The 16,391-nt window shown below is 61.5% G+C and overlaps 1 protein-coding gene across 3 annotated transcripts; it reads right to left on the bottom strand.

Moving 5' to 3' along the window:
* Window positions 1–5,895: 5,895 nt before the first annotated feature.
* ZBP1 (Z-DNA binding protein 1) lies at window positions 5,896–16,262 on the bottom strand. Of its 3 annotated transcripts, none has more exons than XM_036229239.1 (8): window positions 15,990–16,237; window positions 13,122–13,343; window positions 12,432–12,497; window positions 11,486–11,659; window positions 9,971–10,204; window positions 8,617–8,820; window positions 7,419–7,652; window positions 5,896–6,411 (listed from the first exon to the last, which is right to left on the bottom strand). In XM_036229239.1, the coding sequence occupies exons 1-8, from the start codon at window positions 16,021–16,023 to the stop codon at window positions 6,263–6,265; spliced, it is 1,317 nt and encodes a 438-aa protein (XP_036085132.1). In that variant the 5' UTR covers window positions 16,024–16,237; the 3' UTR covers window positions 5,896–6,262. The 3 variants fall into 3 exon arrangements, with proteins under 3 accessions (XP_036085132.1, XP_036085131.1, XP_036085130.1); XM_036229238.1 differs by having other exon boundaries at window positions 6,301–6,411; window positions 7,419–8,043; window positions 9,971–10,201; window positions 15,990–16,262; XM_036229237.1 differs by having other exon boundaries at window positions 6,301–6,411; window positions 7,419–8,043; window positions 15,990–16,254.
* Between the last annotated feature and the right edge of the window lie 129 nt (window positions 16,263–16,391).

The raw sequence follows: 16,391 nt of genomic DNA, 5'->3' as shown, positions 1-16,391 counted from the left end.
GGAGCAGAAGAGTGGGCTCTCACCCCTGCCGTCACGGGCCCGGGGGTCCGCGGAAATGGGGTGGGGGTGGGGTGGGGTCTTAGGATCCAAAGATCCAGTTCTGGACGGGGCCTCAGGAACCAACCTGAGGCCCTGGCGGCAGAGAGCTGACCCCTGTTCCACTGCCCCGCCGAGTGCCACCAAGGGCTCAGTGTGCAAAAACAGATCGGGGGCGCCACCTGGTGGTCAGAGCCACGGCTGAGGCCCAGGCCAGGGCCCACAGGGTCCAGGACATGGGGGCCAGTCCCTGCAGGTGGCCTCCGTCCTCGTCCACGTTGGCAGCTCCCTGATTACCACGCGTGACCTGCAGACAGAGCCGGTCCAGGGGAAGCCGGAGGAACACGGCCGGCCGGGTCCGCGGCCAGAGCCAGCCTCTCTTCCCACGGGCACCGGCTCCCTCCAGGCCGCTCCATGTTCCTCACTCCGGAAGGTGAACCGTACGCCACAGAGAGGCCCTGCGACCTGCTGGGCTGACCCTGCGCACAGTCAGACAGCGGGCCTCTCTCTGTGCCGGTGAACGTTCTTTTGCGACGTAACTTGAGCAGTTGCACACGCACTTGGGGTGTGGCCGGCGGGGGGACCCGAGGCGTGACTCCTCCAGCTGCTCACCACAGGTTGGATTTATAGGAGCAAAGTGAGTTTTCCAGAGGGTTTTTTTGGTCTCTGTTTTTGCTTCCCTTGAGGAAGACAAACTTGGAAGCCCTCGGCGTATTGAGAGTCACATTCGGAGACAAACATCAGGGTGCTGGACCCCCAGGGTCTGCGCCGTGGTATCCCCTGACCCACCCCGGACTCGGGGGTGGAGGGTCCTCACTGCCCCTAGTGGCCGCACAGGCGTGGATGCATGGCGGCGGAAAGGTCGGGCCTGGATTTGGACTTAGGCGGAGAGCTCGCTCCTCTGGGCCTCGGTTTCTCCATCAGGGAAAGGGGCACAACCCCAGTGTGTCCGTTCCACAGGGCCATCGTGAGGCTTCACCAGCGGTGCTGCGAAGCGCCCCCCGCAGGGCCGTGGTAATCGGCAGCCTCCGTCTTTGATACGAGGCCACAGGGCACGGAGGGCGGACAGCCCAGGCCCAGGCCCGCGCTCGGAAGCGGGTTCACCGGCCCCTTCTCATCACCTGCAGAAGGGGTCGGGAGACCCCCTGGGAGCTCGCGGAGGTGCCCCAGGCACAGGGTGTCCTTAAATCTACCTTTTGCTATCGACGTGGCCGGGCCGAGCGCGGAACTGTGAGCACAGTGGTACCCGCAGCCACGCGCCCAGATGTCCCCCCAGAACTCAGCGTGTGTCAGGCGCTGCTCCAGGGACAACTCACTTAAATCCCACTTCGCAGGTGGGGAAACTGAGGCCCGGGGAGACTGAACAGCACCTCTAAGGCTGTGCATCTGGTAAGTGCCCCCCGGGGGGGGGATGGCTGGGGGGTTCTCTCCTCTGTGCCTGGCGAGAGGAGGCTCTGCATTGAGGCGGGGGAGCGGGTTGCCTTGTCGGGGGGCCCTGCTTACCTCCACCCTCGGCACTGAGCTCTGTGTGCATTGGAGGTGTCGGGGGCTGAGGTCCAAGGTGGCAGGTCATTCAGAGTGTATCACGGCCCAGAAGGTGAAGCCACTGCCCGCCAGGCCTGGACCAGGGGCCCTGTGGCTTCTGACTCCATCCTCTCTGGGCCAACTGTCGGTTTCGAAAGCCGAATCACCCCAGGTGTCAGAGGAGGGAGGAGGGCCTGGGGGCAGAGGGAAGAGGAAGGGTGGCCTTTCGGGTGTGGGCAGCTCAGGGTGCGGTGTGCCGAGGGGCAGACCCAGCCACAGTGCTGCGAACAGACACGGACCCATTTCATCGGCAAAACCTCCTCGAGGGGGGGGAGGGGTGACGGTGCCATTTTGCACATGTGGGGACCGAGGCGTGCGCGGACAGACGCGCTCTCCGCCCGGGGCACGCCGCGGGGCGGCGGCGGGGCTGGCCTTTGAGCCCTAGGTGGCCCCGAGCTCGTCCTCTTCCGCCCCGCGCTGCCGCGTAGACCCGAGGTGGGCCAGTGTGAGGACATGCGGGCACCCTCGGACGGGGCCCTCGCCCTCCGGGCCCTGCATCTCTCATCGGTGGGGACCCTCAACCCCACCGCCCACCTCCCAGACCGGAGGCACCTCCCAGGAAGGAAGGGCCTCCCACACACATGGTTGTTGTCCCCTACTTTGCCCCAGGGTTTAGGCCTGGCTGTCACCTGGGGCGAGTAGCCTGACCTCTCTGTGCCTCAGTGGCTTCACCACATGAAGTGGGGTAACCCTCCCTTTCCTCACGGCCAGCGTGGAAGGCTTGAGGGAGTGAGTATGATCAAGGGTCCCCTAAATGTCGGCCGCTCCAGGGGCTCAGGGCGATGCTGCAGGAGAGGCTGCAGCAGGGTCCTCGGGTTCCTGCAGAAGCCGGGCTGGGGACTTTCCTGTAGAAAATCAACCCTTGCCAAGCACGGGGTTTTTGACTTTGGGGTGCTGGAAAGGAGGCCCCCTCTGGAGGGAAGTGTAGGAGCGTAACCTGACGTCTTTGAGGGGGCTTAAGGTGCTGCACACCGCCCCATTTGGGGAAATGTCATGTATCTGGCCACTTTTGGGGGGCGGAGGATCCTGAAAGTTCACAAGCTCGGCCCGTGCTGTGCCGGCCAGCGGCAAGGCAGCCTATGGCCAGCAGAGGGCGCTCGGCCCAAGGCTGTGAAAGGCTGGGCGCCGGCTCAGCAGGCCGCTGGGCCCAAAGCAGCTGCTGTGGCTGGGACCCAGCTGGGATGTGGCTGGCGGCCGGTCGCCCTCCTTTTGTAAAGACCAGCCAGAGGGTGCTGCTGGGTGGGGGGCTGCTCCCACCCGTGGGGCCCCTGGGGTCACAGCTACACGATGGTCCCTCTGCGCCCTGGGTGTCCCCAGCGGGGGGCTCCTTGAGATAACAGGGGGGCTTTCAGAAATACCGCTGCCCAGGCCCCGCCCCCAGAGACTGTCCCCGTCGGTCTGGGGTGACCCTGGACCGTGTGCCCGGGACTGAGCCTCACTGTGCCGCGTCCCCCAGCCCTCCTGCTGTCTCTGATTCTGCCCATTTTACAGAGCAGGAGTTGAGGCTCAGAGGCTGCACGCAGGTCCTGGGCGAAGCCCTGTGCCTTCTTCTACCTCTGAGGGTGAGGGTGGCTCAGCGGGCCAAGAAAGGCAAGGCGGTGGATTCCGCCGTGCAGCTTCCGGAACGAGCCAGCCCTGCCGACAGCCCGACTTGCAGCTCGCGAGGCCCGTGCGGGACCTCTCACCCCTAGTCTGTAAGATCATCAATCTGTGCGGTTTTAAACCTCTTCATTTGTGGCAATTCTTTACAGCAGCAATAGGAAACTACCCCCCTTCTTCCTCCCCTATCCACCCGGCGACAATGTCGAGTGTCTCCTACCTTGTCACATGCCCCCGGGTGAGCAGGATGTGGGTGCGATGGTGCCGGGGGAACCACTGAGCTGGTTATTCTTCACCGAGTTCTTCCCACATGCGGTCCGGCCCGCTGTGGCCCAGCCATCCCATCCGACCCTCTCGAAAGCTGGAACCGAGCGCACCTGACTGCCTCCCGGCCCGTCCTGCGGGGGCTGTGTGTGTTTGGGGGGGGGCGGGGCAGGGCACACGGGCAGGGAGGGCAGAACCGGACCCGCTGCGGGACCTCCGGCCTCCGTTCCAGACTCTCGTCAGTGCACCCCGCGCCCGCCACCCTCCCTCAGCCGGGGCCCATGCCAGGCCCTTCGGGGGCTCCGCAGCCCAGGTGAGGGGCGGTCAGGCCTCCACCCCCACCTGACAACTCCGCCCTCCGGGCTTGGTGGCCTCTTCCTGTCTCGGCTGCTTTTCTAGCAGCCAATGGAGACTCGGCTGATGGTGGCGAAGGCCGGAGGCGCCTGGGTGGCCGTGGGGGAGGGGGTGAGCAAGTGAGCCACAGAAGGAAGGGTCAGGTGATGAGAGCCAAGCAACGTGGCTAGCAGCCCTGGCTTAGAGGTCCGTGGCCTGGGGCCAAACCCTGTCTCTATCCCTTGGGCCCGACCTCCCTGAGCCTCGGTTTACCTCTCTGCACGTTGGGCTCCTTGAGGGTCACCCAGGGCTGGCTGCCCTGATTTCTCCGGGTTGCTCGCACAGAGCCTCCTGAAGGAGGAGCGTCTTCAGAGAATACAAAACACTAGTCCTGCCCCGTCCTGTCCCCCGAGGTAGCATGGCTGCTCGCGGGTGGGTGGCATTCTGGTTGCACCCATCTGGTCGATGTGACGCCTCTGGGCGGCGGGTTTATGATCAGGACCCAGGTCTGGTTCAGCGTCTGGAAGGCTCAGCCCTGCGCTTGGGCCGCATGCGTCGGCCTGGTCGGGTCGTTCCCTTCCTTGGCCCTCATTTCCTCCTCTGCTGAAGGACGCTTAGAAGATGCCTCGTGCTCTCTGGGGCTTCATGAGTCTAAGCTCCCCCAGCCTCGGAGGTGGACCTGGATTCGCTACAGCAAATGACTCCCGACCCCACGGCCAGTGGGAGATGGCAAAGCCTAGGGTGGTTTAGAAGCTACTTTTGTCCCTGGTGAGGATGTGAGGGCTGGAACCACAGCAGCCTCTTTGTCAAGACCAGGGCAGAATTCCTTGTGGCTGGAGGGTCCCCACGTGCTATCCGCCCCTGCCCCCCTTAGACAGTGCTGATGACAAGGCTTCGAAGTCCTCTTCTGTTCACTGCATTTTCTCTAGCTCCTCACAATTCTTCTCTTATGTGTGTTTGCTTTTTTTTTTTTTTGTCTGACCTTCATATCGGAAGTTTTTCTCAAGTGTCTTGTGAAATGAAATTAAAAAATCGAATTCGAGTAAGATTTCCTGTAACTTACTAATGACCCCCACGCCTGCCCCCCGTACACACTCCCCAGTTTAAAGCCACATGTGCCCACCGATTGCACCTTGCCCCCCACATATTCCGTGAAAGAAGCAGAAGAGAATTCTCGGCGTTGCGCAAAGCAGAAACAGAGGCGCGGAGAGGGTTAAATGACTGAGCCGCTACACGGACCCAGAGAGCCGTTCAGCTCCGTAGTTGTCCCTCAGATGAAGTGCTTTCTCTTTCTTTCGCTAGAGGAAGCCCCTCCGTATTTGGGGAGTCCTGGGAAGAAGCACCTATGTCCCCTTCCTGAAGTGGGCACCTGACGTCTGTCAGCATGGTACCCTCCCCGCTCCTTCCTGGGAAGAAGTCCACACCAGGTGACCTCACTCCCCCCAGCGCATGAGTCAGTCGGAGCACTCCATGCTCCCTGATTGGTCCACAGACCAGCGTGTGACCCGCGCTCGGCCAATCAGAATCCTCCCTGGGACACTCTACCAGCAGCGTTTAGCTTGAAGAGTTGTCATTCTACTCGGCTCACTAGGTTGGCAGATCATTGCCTTGGGCAACCGGTGACCACATAGACTCAGAGAGATGGAGAGAAAGGGGCCTTAAAAAGCCGGAACCCCTGGATCCAGCCATTCCTGAAGTTGGTCTCCCTTGATTTCCCAACTGCATGAGCAAATAGATTCCCTTTTTTAAGCCTGGGTGAGCTAGGTTTCTGTCACTTGCAGCCAAAATGCTCCTGAGTTACTCTCCAGACTTTTTCCTGCTCTAAGCCTCAGCCTCTAATGTCCAGGAGACCCGTCTGGGCTCGCCGGAGTTGAGCAGGGTGGCTGGGGCTGAGGACAGAGAATTGCCTTTGTGGTCAGATCACAGTGGTTTTGGAAAATTCCTTCTAACTCATGGAGCAAATTCCTCCTCCCCACTCCAACCCTATCCCCATGTCCATCTTCAGGGGGGCTGCAAGTTCTGTGTGCACATATCATCACAGAAGGGGGGGTGGTGGCTGAGCTAGTGACAGCCAAAGGCTGGGAGATGAACAGGTTTAATCATTCTCTGCTTTTAATGGTGGCTAGTTAATTTCCTTCCTGAAGAGAAGAGAATTGACCTTCACCTCCAGTTCCCATTAACTTCTGGCAATGCTTTGTCAGCACGTTTATGGGAAATTAATTATACAGAAAGGGGAAGTCCTGCTGGACAAAGGAGTGCTGGGCGGCAGGAGCTGAGCCTGCTCTCTGCGACGCATCGCTGTCTGACGGGCCCGGTCGACCGCGGACCTGGGGCCAGCTTCGAGGCAGGCAGTGGGTCGCCGCAGAGGAAACGCCATGCCAGAAGCATCGAGCCGAAGCCAATTCAGGCCGCTGACACCTGGGGGCGCGTCTGGGGTTCTGTCCACTCAGGGGTCCTCCTCTGCACCTTCGGGGTCTTTGCTTTCAAGAGTCACAGCTTCCAGGTGGGAGGAGAAGGTGGCAATGTCGAGGTCGGCCTGACTGACGTCATCACCGTGAGGGACCTTGTCTGACTGGGGAGCTTTCTGGCGAGGAGCTGGGGAGGAGACGTAGCCAAAGGAATGTGTGAGCCACCTCGAATAACCAAAGCGATTCAGTTCATCGGGGACCGAGGCCGCTGTCCCCGGCCACACGCTTGCCGGGTGGACCGGCCTTGCGTCCCCATCTCCCAGGCCCCGTCCTTTCTCATCTGGACCACTGCAGTGGCTCCCTGCTCCCTCCTGGCTCTCTGTCCCCAAACTGTTCACATCCCGCGGACCCTGCTCACTCTCTCCTGGGCTTCCTGGCCCTGCGAGTCGCTGCCCTTGCTCACCTGTCCACTCCCTCTGCTCCCTCGAACCCCGCGCGCGATCCTGAGCAGGCCACCCCTGTTCCCACCCCCGGGCCTTTGCGCTTGCCATTTCCTCCTCCCAGAACCTTCTCTGACGGCCTGGCTAGACGGCCGCTCCCCCGCCTGCCCGGTTTTGTTGTTTGTTACAGGGCTGGTCCTTTCTTTGAAAAGCTTGATCGCTTTGCAAGCCGGCTCTACTCCCTACTGGTCCAGGATCCCCACAAGTGGGAAATATTTCTCTCTTTCGCTCAGGGCTCTGTCTCCAGGCGGGGAGGTGTTTCAGGGTGAGGCTGGACCACAGTCAGTGGGTAAACGTATGAGCTGCTTCTTCCTAACATTTGAAAGATGGAAGAAGCTTAAGGCAGCTACAGCATGGCTTCTTGGGAAGTATCAGTGGACTGGGCGGCTAAAGGGGGGTGGGTAAGAATAGAGGAGGGATTTCACGTTCTAGAAGGTTCCAAGGAGGGCCAGCTTCCCGGGCATGTAGCTTGGTCAGGCTATTCTTATAGTCCTTGTTTTACAGATGGGGAAACAGGCTGAGTGACGGTCCCGTCCACTCGAGCCCACACCCTCTCACACTCTCCTCACGACGCTGCCGCCCTCCCTCCCTCCCAGACTCAGGAAAATGGGAGACTCGTGGGTGACTGCTCGGTAAACGTAGGAGAGAGGGAGAGGGAGAATACCCAGGGCCCGCCGTGCCCCGCCAGGCTCACCTGTGTCCTCTGCCGGCTCCTTAGAGTCACCGCCGCCATCTCCAGGCCCTGCCCCTCCTCCCGGACCGGCTGCGCCCGGATTGACACTCATCGTGTTGCTGTTGCCAATGACGGCATCCTCCAGGTAGCAGGACCGGATGTGGATTCTCTGGGCCACATCCCCCTTGGGGCGAGGTCCTGGTGCTGGCATCTGAATTTTGAACGAAGTTTCTGGGCCAGCAGCGGTACCAGGGACTGTGGGTCAGCCCAAAAGAGAGAAGAGATGTCGGGAGGGATGTGTGAGCAGCCGGGTGGCGGCCTGACACTCTCAAGTCCTCCATGGCTGACTCTCTCCAACCCTCCTCCTGGAACTCCCCGCCCCCACCCTGCTCCCCATGGCTCTGCACTGTGGGCTGTTCGCAGCGCAGGCTGCAGGCACTGTGCCCCCCGGGCCCCCGTCCCAGGTCAGCCAGCGGGGGCCCCACCTCCTCCTGTGGCCCAGCCCAGCTGACCTGGTCCTCCACCTCCCCGGGGCTCATCCACTCCCTCCTCCCGCTCCTCCTCGCTCTGCGGCCGGCTGCCCAATGCTGTCTCCGGCTTTGGTTAAAATCTTCCCGCTGTGCTGCTCCTGCCTTCCCTATCCGAACTTCAGAAGAGACTCGTCAACCGACACTCTGTCTCACCTGCCCACGCCCCGCCCTGCCCCCTCAAGTCGCCACGGACCTCGGGGCGCTGGGCCCCGTGGAGCTCCCCCGACCGCGCGGGCCCCCGTCTTCTGGAACCTGCGTCCCTGGCTCTCTCCCTCCCTCCCCGGCCTGTCTGCTGGCTTCCTCCCCCAGCCTGTCTCTGGATCCCCAGTGACAAGGAGGATGCAGCCTGCGGCCCTCTGGTCACTGTCCGTAGTGCTCAGCAGGGCACCAGGTACTTAGGTGGCTCCCGCCTTCCACCCTTCTTAGATGCCATTCTAGGTGGCCATCTCCTCTGTCCTCGCTCCCTCGGGCCTGGCCTCTGCTCTTCCATGCCCCTTGTACGGATGGAAAAACGGGTTTCCTGAGGCAGGTAGCAGGGACCGAAACTGCTCTGCTCTGTGGCACGGCCTCCTGGTGAGTGGGAAGGAATTTCCCATCATGCCTCGCTCCCTGCAAGACCGGCTCAGGTCCCATCTAGTGAGGAGCCAAGCGGGTGAGGGTGGGGCAGGGTGGCTGCGTGACCCCGTTACCTGGGGGGCTGCCGGGGGAGCCGCGGCTGGGGCCTGTGGCTGGGGCAGCCCGAAGGCTCATCTTGTTGCCATGTCCCAGCTGCACCCTTCGGAGCACGGACTTCTCCACGCTGATCTCCTGGGACCCCCAGGATTCGGCCTGGAGATCCTGAGCTGAGGGGTCAGCTGGTTCTGGCGGAGGGAGGTCGAGGGGGGGCGAGGGGCCTGGCAGGAAACACAGCAACACGACCTCCGACCAAGCCCCGAGTGCCCCCGCCAGCCAACACGCACACACAGAGTCCCGGCCGGACCGAGGCGACAGGCCTCTGCGTCCTCCCTGGACACCAGCAGACGGGGGACGAGGACGCCAGGCTCTGGGCTGGACAGCAGGTCGGCCCGGCAGAACGGTCAGCGCGGGCTCCGCAGGCTTGTGCCGCTGGTGCCCGGGGCGACTCTGGGGCACTTGTCACCCCAACGCGAGCACGTCCTCCGCTTCCTCGTGCCTCTCGACCCCCTGAGCCCGGCGGGGAGCCCTGTGTCTCTAACGTCCCTCGGCTCCCGGGGCCCAGCGCCTCCCACACTGTCTTATTCTCTCGGCGTGTGTTTTTAGGGGGACCTTCCTGGGTGCCAACGCGAAGTCATGCTATACACGTTTACTAAGATGCATTTGAGTAGAACGAAAAGGTAAAGCATTTAACAATATTAAGCGAATCGTCGTCGGACACGGGCGTGACCGAACCGGGAGGGGGGCTCGAGGGTGGGTGAGGGTTGGGGGGGGGCGAGGGAGGGGCAGACGTGGCTCTAGCATCTAGAGCAAAGTTTCTCATTTCACGTTTGGGGAAACCGAGGCCCAGAGTGAGGAAAGGTTCCTATGAGGTCACGGGGAGTGGCCCAGCTTTGAGGCTGATGCTGTCCCTCGCGCCCCATGGCGGAACTGCGGGGCGGCCCTGTCCCTTGTCACAGTTCTCGGCACAGCGTAAGCATTCGCTTGCAGGATCGCATCTCATCCAAAGTAGGATGCCACTGGTGAGGCGCACTCCAGTCTCTGAGATGTTAAAATGCAGGGAAAGAACAGTATGTCTCAGAACAAACAAGGTGCCGCAGTGACCGCTTGTGACATTCTACTGAGGGAGAGTGAACCGAATTGTTTCTCACGGGAAAGTATCGGGTCCCACTGAGAATGAGGCGAAAGGTGTCAGGATGTGAGGGAAGGCAGGACAGGACTGATCCGGGCACGAAGGAAGCTGCCCTCGTTCTCGGGAAGGCCACCGAGGGGGACCCTGGTGACCCGAAAGCACCCTGCTCCTCAGAGGGTCGAACGCCCCTCGTCCCTGCCCCCGGAGGGTCTGCTCCTGGTGTCTGTCCGCGGACTCACCGTTCTCCTCCGTCATCGCCATGACATTCCGGTACCCGATCTGGACGGCCGTGGAGTTCCGGATGGCAATGTCGCTGTCCTCTGCCTCTCTCTTCATGACATTCCCGTACCCGATCTGGACGGCTTTGGCATTCTCGATGGCAATGCGGCCGTTGGGGCCGGTCTGGCAGATCATGTTGATCGGATTTTGCTGGTAAATGATTGCAGCGGACTGACTTCTTCCTCCAGAACCTTCTGCAAAATAATATTCCACTCTTTGCACCTCTCCAGGGGTCAGTGGTTCAGAATGGCAGCCGGCAGCACCAAAGCCTCCCGGGGACTTTGAAAATGCAGACTCCCAGGCACCCAGCCCCCAGGGGTGCATGTCGGTGGGTCCTGGCTGGAGTGAGCTGCTTAACAACTGCCCCAGGCCTCTCAGATGAGACCCCCCTTGGACATCGCTGTGGCAAGGTCACCCAGCCTGTGTCCTCTGCCCTTCCCTGAGCTACAGGCTGTCCGTGGGCCGTTTCTGATCCACAGAGAAGCTTTGTTTAGCTCACAAGGCATTTTTAAGAATTTGGATTTGTCAGTGACCTCGAGTCTTGGACTGCTTGGTCTTGTTTGGTTTTCTACGTTTCATTTTTATTTTATCTTGATTTGTAAATTTGTATAATTAAATCATATTTCCTTGTGCGGAAATAAAAGAATTTTAGTTTGTCACCAGTGTTTACAATCTGGCCACTGTCACAGGTTAGTACCCTTAGGATGCTGAGACCCCCTGGGGCACTGTGGACAGGGGCGTCCACCCCACGTGGGCCAGGTGGGCACCCGCCTGGGCCTCTCCAGCTCTACACACAAGGCCTCATCCTCATCTTCATGGGCCCTAGGTTCTGGTACCTTTGTGGGCCTTGTCTTCCATAAAAAAAATACTAAAAATTACATTTTATGATTTATAATTTATAATTATGATTTATGATTTATAATTACTTTTTATGCGTTGGGATAAAGACAAATATAATCTAGGCTAGAGTCATTATAGCAATTCATTATTATTGCAATGTTCATTTTTTTCTTTTGATTTTAAGAGAAAGTAGAACATTTTCATGGATCTGTAACAATGCTCTAGGTCCTCTGCTTGCTGCACCTAACAGATAAGTTGGCCTCGGGCTCCACCCTGCAGCTATCTGAGCCCGGCCTGGATCTTTGCTTCAAGCAACTTCTAAACGCCAAGGTGGGCAGAGTGCTTACAGGAAAGTGGTAGCCAACTCCGGCTGAGCCCTGCAGGGCTGATACAGCCCTTTGCCTTCTGCAACTGCAGCCTCAGGCCATGCCTCCAGGAAGTCCTCTCTGGGTACTTCCGCCAGCCTGCTCCTCCCTTCTGTAACCCTCTTCCAGCGACTGGTCAGCAAGACCAAGCTCCGAGGACGGCGTGACAGGCAGAGCAGGCAAAGGGTTCGGCAGGGTGCCGAGGAGGACTGACTGGGTTTCTCTTCCCAGCTTTGCCTGCCCAGGTGTGGGCAGCAGGTAAGGACCCACCTGGTCGATAAACCGTCCATGCCTTGGAGTTTTTGTCATAGTCCAGCAGGTGCTCTTCTCTCATGGCGTACAAGTCTGGGTTGACATCTTTCGCTGTCTTCTTTCCCAGGGCCTTGGCGATGTTCAGGGCATTCCAGGGCCTACCGTCTTCCAGAAGCCTGTAGATCGCTGCCCCTGGGAAGCAGGACGGCAGGTGATTGGGAAGGACCCGAGAGTTTGACTCTGTCCCCTGCTCACTAGCTGTGTGACCCTGGCAGGACCCGGCCCCTCCGTGCCCAGGGGTGGACATCAGGGGCTCTGAGCACGCGGCAGGTGCACAATGACCGTCAGCTCTCCTGCTCACTAGCTGTGTGACCCTGGCAGGACCCGGCCCCTCCGTGCCCAGGGGCGGACATCAGGGGCTCTGAGCACGCGGCAGGTGCACAATGACCGTCAGCTCTCCTGCTCACTAGCTGTATGACCCTGGCAGGACCCGGCCCCTCCGTGCCCAGGGGTGGACATCAGGGGCTCTGAGCACGCGGCAGGTGCACAATGACCGTCAGCTCTCCTGCTCACTAGCTGTGTGACCCTGGCAGGACCCGGCCCCTCCGTGCCCAGGGTGGACATCAGGGGCTCTGAGCACGCGGCAGGTGCACAATGACCGTCAGCTCTCCTGCTCACTAGCTGTGTGACTCTGGCAGGACCCGGCCCCTCCGTGCCCAGGGTGGACATCAGGGGGCTCTGAGCACGCGGCAGGTGCACAATGACCGTCAGCTCTCCGTCCGAAAGATGACATCGGCCACTTAGCTTCCTCACTACGGAGACCCAGTCGGGCCTCAGAACACCTTACGGGAAACTCAGTGGCCGGAGCGTGGCCCCCGAACACTCATCAATACCTCAAGGCCACGGTGGTTCTGAGGAAAGGGGCCCCACGTCCCAGGGACGGAGAGGAAACCGGGGTGCTTACGCGGCTCGCTGAGCTGAAAGCCAGGTCTCTCTGGAGCCACGGCTGCGACCTGCTGGTGCTTCTCCGCTACAGAAAGAAGGACGGGCGAGGGGTGAGGAGCAGGAAGGGCCGGGGGGCCCAGCGGACGGAGGGGGCCCCCGGGGCAGCGGATCCTGGAGCTCGACGAACTTGGCTTCGAATCCTGCCCTGCCCCTTTCCAGCCATGTGGCTTCTCTGCTGCCCGACGTCCCTGAGCAAAGGGACTGGGACACCACCTAGTGCCACCCGAGCGAGGCCCGGGCGCCGCTCTGGCCTGTCGTAAGCACCTGCTACGTGCCAGCAACCCCGGCCTGTGAACTGCAGAACTGGAAAGGGTCCGGCCTGATGCTACGTGGCCTCTTACAATCGTGATCGTCGTCATCAGTATGACCTCGTTTTCATTATTAATGTCTTGCTGAGCACCTACTATGTGCTGGCACTAGGCCGAACCTTTTGCATCTCATCCTCTCACGGCCCTGTGTAGGAGCCCTACTGTCACCTCCATTGGCCAGAAAAGGAAACCGAGGCACGGTGAGGGGGCATCATGCACCCCCGAGGCATAGAGATGCTATTCGAACCCAGGCCCACATCCGGGCTTGCCCGTTGCCAGGACCGCGTGTGCTGGGTTCTACCCGCCGCCCCTCCCCGCCGCCCCCCAGGATGGAAAATTACCCTGGCTGGGCCCGGCCGGCTCCGTGGGAACCACTTCTCCACTCGCATGCCCGCTCGAGCCCCACGTCGCCAGGCCAAGATGGACCACGAGCTGCTTCTTTTTCATCTGGTAGAGGACTTGGTTGAGTCTCTTCTTGGGCACGTTGCATTTCTTCTGCAGCTCGTCGGTCTTCACGGGGGAGCCAGCATCCCTCAGCACCTGCAGGATCCTCTCCCTAAGGTCTGGGAGAAAAGAGAGAGACAGAGAGAACTGAGGGCCCGTAATGGAGCTGGGCCGGCGGCTCGGGGGGCAGGGGAGGCCCCGTGAGAGGGTTCCAGGGCGTGTGGGCTGGTCAGAAACGGTCTAGGCCGGACGTCCTGGTGCCCAGAGGAGGCGTCCAGGCCTCACGCGGGTCCTCCACCCGCTGTGAGCGCTGGCTGGAGGGCAGGTGGGATGCTCAGGTGTCAGGGGTCCTCAGAGCAGAGGCGAGTGGGAGGGGGCGAGGCGGACAGAGGAGGGCAGCAGAGCGGGCAGGAGGGGCAGGGTGTGGGGCAGTGGGGCCGAATCCCTGCCTGGGAGGCCGGCGGCTGCTGACCGGCCGCCCCTTGTGCTCACCACCCCTGTCAGTGGTGTCGCCATTCATCCAAGCCGGAAACCTCACACACGTCCGGAAACCTGTCTCTCCCCGACGGCCGGTCACGGAGCCCTGGGACTACGGTCCTGGCTCTCTCGGATGCCCTTCTCCCTCTGCTTTCTGCCTCCTGTTCTGCATCATGGTCTCGGGGAACAGCAATGCCCCCCCCCACCACTCGGGCCAGGTGCTCTCCAGCCCACCCCCGGCACGGCAGCCAGGACCGCCAGACACACAGCCTCGGCTTCGCCCTCCTTCGCTCCCCTTTGGGTGCCAAGCCCTGCGCTCGTCTCAGCCCCACGCACCCCTGGGCCTTGGCACATGCTGCTCCCTCGTCCGGGCACAGCTCTGTCCTCCCCACTGCCCGCCCTGCATCTGCCCAGCCTCCAGCTCCCGCTCAGACACCGTCTCCTGTGGGAAGATGTCCTGGAGGCTCTGAGTGGGTGGGGTGCTGTGTGTGTGTGTGTGTGTGTGTGTGTGTGTGTGTGTGTGCGCGCGCGCGCGCGCCTCCTGCAGAATGTCCCCAAGGGTCTCCCGTCACAATTGCTTGGTTCACCGTTCTATCTTCAGGGTGCAGCACAGAGCCGGGCACACCGTGGAGCCTCAGAATATGGCATGTGACTGAAGGCGTGAAGGAGTGAGTGGGTTTGTCCACTAGTGGGACAGATGTCTGCCCAGGTGACCAGGGGCATGGCATGCCTCTGTTCCCCCGCCTGAGTCTGACGCCCTACGCAGGGCCCCTTGAGGCTCCAGGTGGGACTCCCTGGGGGCCCGCGGTCTCTAGCACAGAACCCAGGAGCCCAGGCCAGCGGCTCTGCAGGGGGCGAGAGCACAGCCCGGCGCGGTCGAGGCGCCGGCCGCAGCAGGTGCAGGGCGTGGAGCGAGCCCCTGTGAGCAGCAGCTCAGCTCATGGCCAGGAAATGTCTGCTCCCAAGAGCCCCAAGGGAAATGCAAAGCAGGGCCCTTCTGGGGTGATCCGGGTCCCCTTCCAGGGCGGTGGCTCTCTCGCAACCTTTTCCTTCTGGGTTTTTCCCAGGTTCCTCGGCAGCAGTACGAGTGGGGGAAGGTGCAATCCAGTTGCCAACCCTCCTGCCGGGCGCTGTGGCTCGCCTTGTGCTGAGAATGTGTTTGCCCTGGCCCGGGAGAGAGGAAGAACAGCTAGAACATCTCGGGATACCTGCCCCTTCGCCCAGCAAACCCTGCCCCAAGCAGCCAGCCCAGCCACGGGAAAACCTCGAGCACCCGCCTGCATGCCTGGCGCCCGGGGTCGCCTTGTCTTGAAAAGTGGTTTGATTTCTGAGAAGCCTCCCTGATGAGGCTCCTCCCCGCGCCCCTCCTCCACCCCCCTGACTGACCAGCCGGGAGAAGTGGAGTCTAAATAAGGAGAGATGAGGCCGGAGAGCTGGGGCCTCCCCCAGAACCGGAAACTGTGAAACGAATGAGGCATAAGCGTCGAGTTGGTGAGGAAGAGAAAGCCCACCAGGGAAGAAGCCAGGTGCAGTGACTGAGCCCCCTGGGCCGGGACTTTTGGCCTCGCGCCCCTCAGGGAAGGAAAGCGGGAATCCGGGCCCTGGGCGGCACCGCGCCCTCACCCGGCGCCCCTCCCCCGCATGCTCTCTTCCGCATGCTTCTTGTCTGAGGGTGATGGCTAGGCCTGGGCCTCTGGTCTGCCACGTCCCAGCTGTGTGACCTCGCCGTGCCTCATCCCTCCGCCTGCAAAGTGGGGATGCTAGCTGCCACTGTGGTGATAACAGCAAAAAAAATCCCCCTCAAACCCTCAGCCCGCAGCCACAAGCCCCTGGCCACAGCCCTACAGCGCAGCAACTGCTCGCTGCCGGCCTCTCCCGCCCGGGGCCCTGCGGGGGCGACGTGTCACCTGCGGGAAATGGGAGCCCCGTCTCAAGGTGACTTCTTCTGTTTCTCAGAATGAGCGTGCAGCTGGGCACAACCCCCGAATCAGCGTCGCGCCTCACAACCTCGGCAAGCTCATGTGTGGAAAGGGACGTCGTCGCGCTTACCGCCGAGGTGACGCTGACCGTGTGGCCAGCGTGTGGCCAGGCACCTGGGGTAGGGTGAGCCCCCCACCCCCACCCCGACCAGACGGTGCTCTCCTCGCCGACCGTCAGCGTGCATGGTGGGGCTCTGTCGCTATCGTCACTGCCATCTGGGCCATGCGAAGGAGCCAGAGAGAGAGAGAGAGAGAGAGATGTGCCAGCTCCGCCCAGACGCCCACCGGCCCTTGGAAGGAAAGACGCACCTGTGAGACTCAGGTCTGCAGGGCCCTCTGCCATGCCGACGGCAGCAGCTGGGAGCCCAAGGAGACTCGGGCGGGGGCCGCGGCAGATTCCTGCACTCTGGCTTTGGGCGGGCGGGCCGGGTTGGGCCTCCGTGTCCCTGTGCGGCAGAGTCTGGCAACGGCAAACGGGAGGCGGGTTTCACCGGGGCAGATGTCAGCTGTTGACACCCCAGAAACGGAGAGGACTAGCATGCACAGACTAATCAGTTCGGGAGAGAAAAAGAAAACGAAATGTGGGTGTGTGAGGGTGGCTTTCCGAAGAAAGAAAACCGAAAGCAGAATTGATGAGCAAGAGGAAGTGGCCGCCTCTGACTAGATGTTTGCCAGAAGAAGCTGATCTCGTAAGACCAGAGCATCCCCTGC

The sequence above is a fragment of the Rousettus aegyptiacus genome, unplaced genomic scaffold (genome assembly GCF_014176215.1).
Source record: "Rousettus aegyptiacus isolate mRouAeg1 unplaced genomic scaffold, mRouAeg1.p scaffold_m13_p_12, whole genome shotgun sequence".
In the NCBI taxonomy this organism is placed as follows: Eukaryota; Metazoa; Chordata; class Mammalia; order Chiroptera; family Pteropodidae; genus Rousettus; species Rousettus aegyptiacus.
This window is presented reverse-complemented; position numbering and strand designations above follow the sequence as displayed.

What these genes read in the sequence shown, in the direction of transcription:
- ZBP1 (XM_036229237.1), bottom strand. Translation starts at nt 16,023, where the DNA reads ATGGCAGAGGGCCCTGCAGACCTGAGTCTCACAG. An exon ending in GCCGGCCGGGCCCAGCCAGG is followed by an intron (nt 12,498 to 13,121) that starts GTAATTTTCCAT and finishes TTCTTTCTGTAG; the next exon opens with CGGAGAAGCACCAGCAGGTC. An exon ending in CTTTCAGCTCAGCGAGCCGC is followed by an intron (nt 11,660 to 12,431) that starts GTAAGCACCCCG and finishes CCTGCTTCCCAG; the next exon opens with GGGCAGCGATCTACAGGCTT.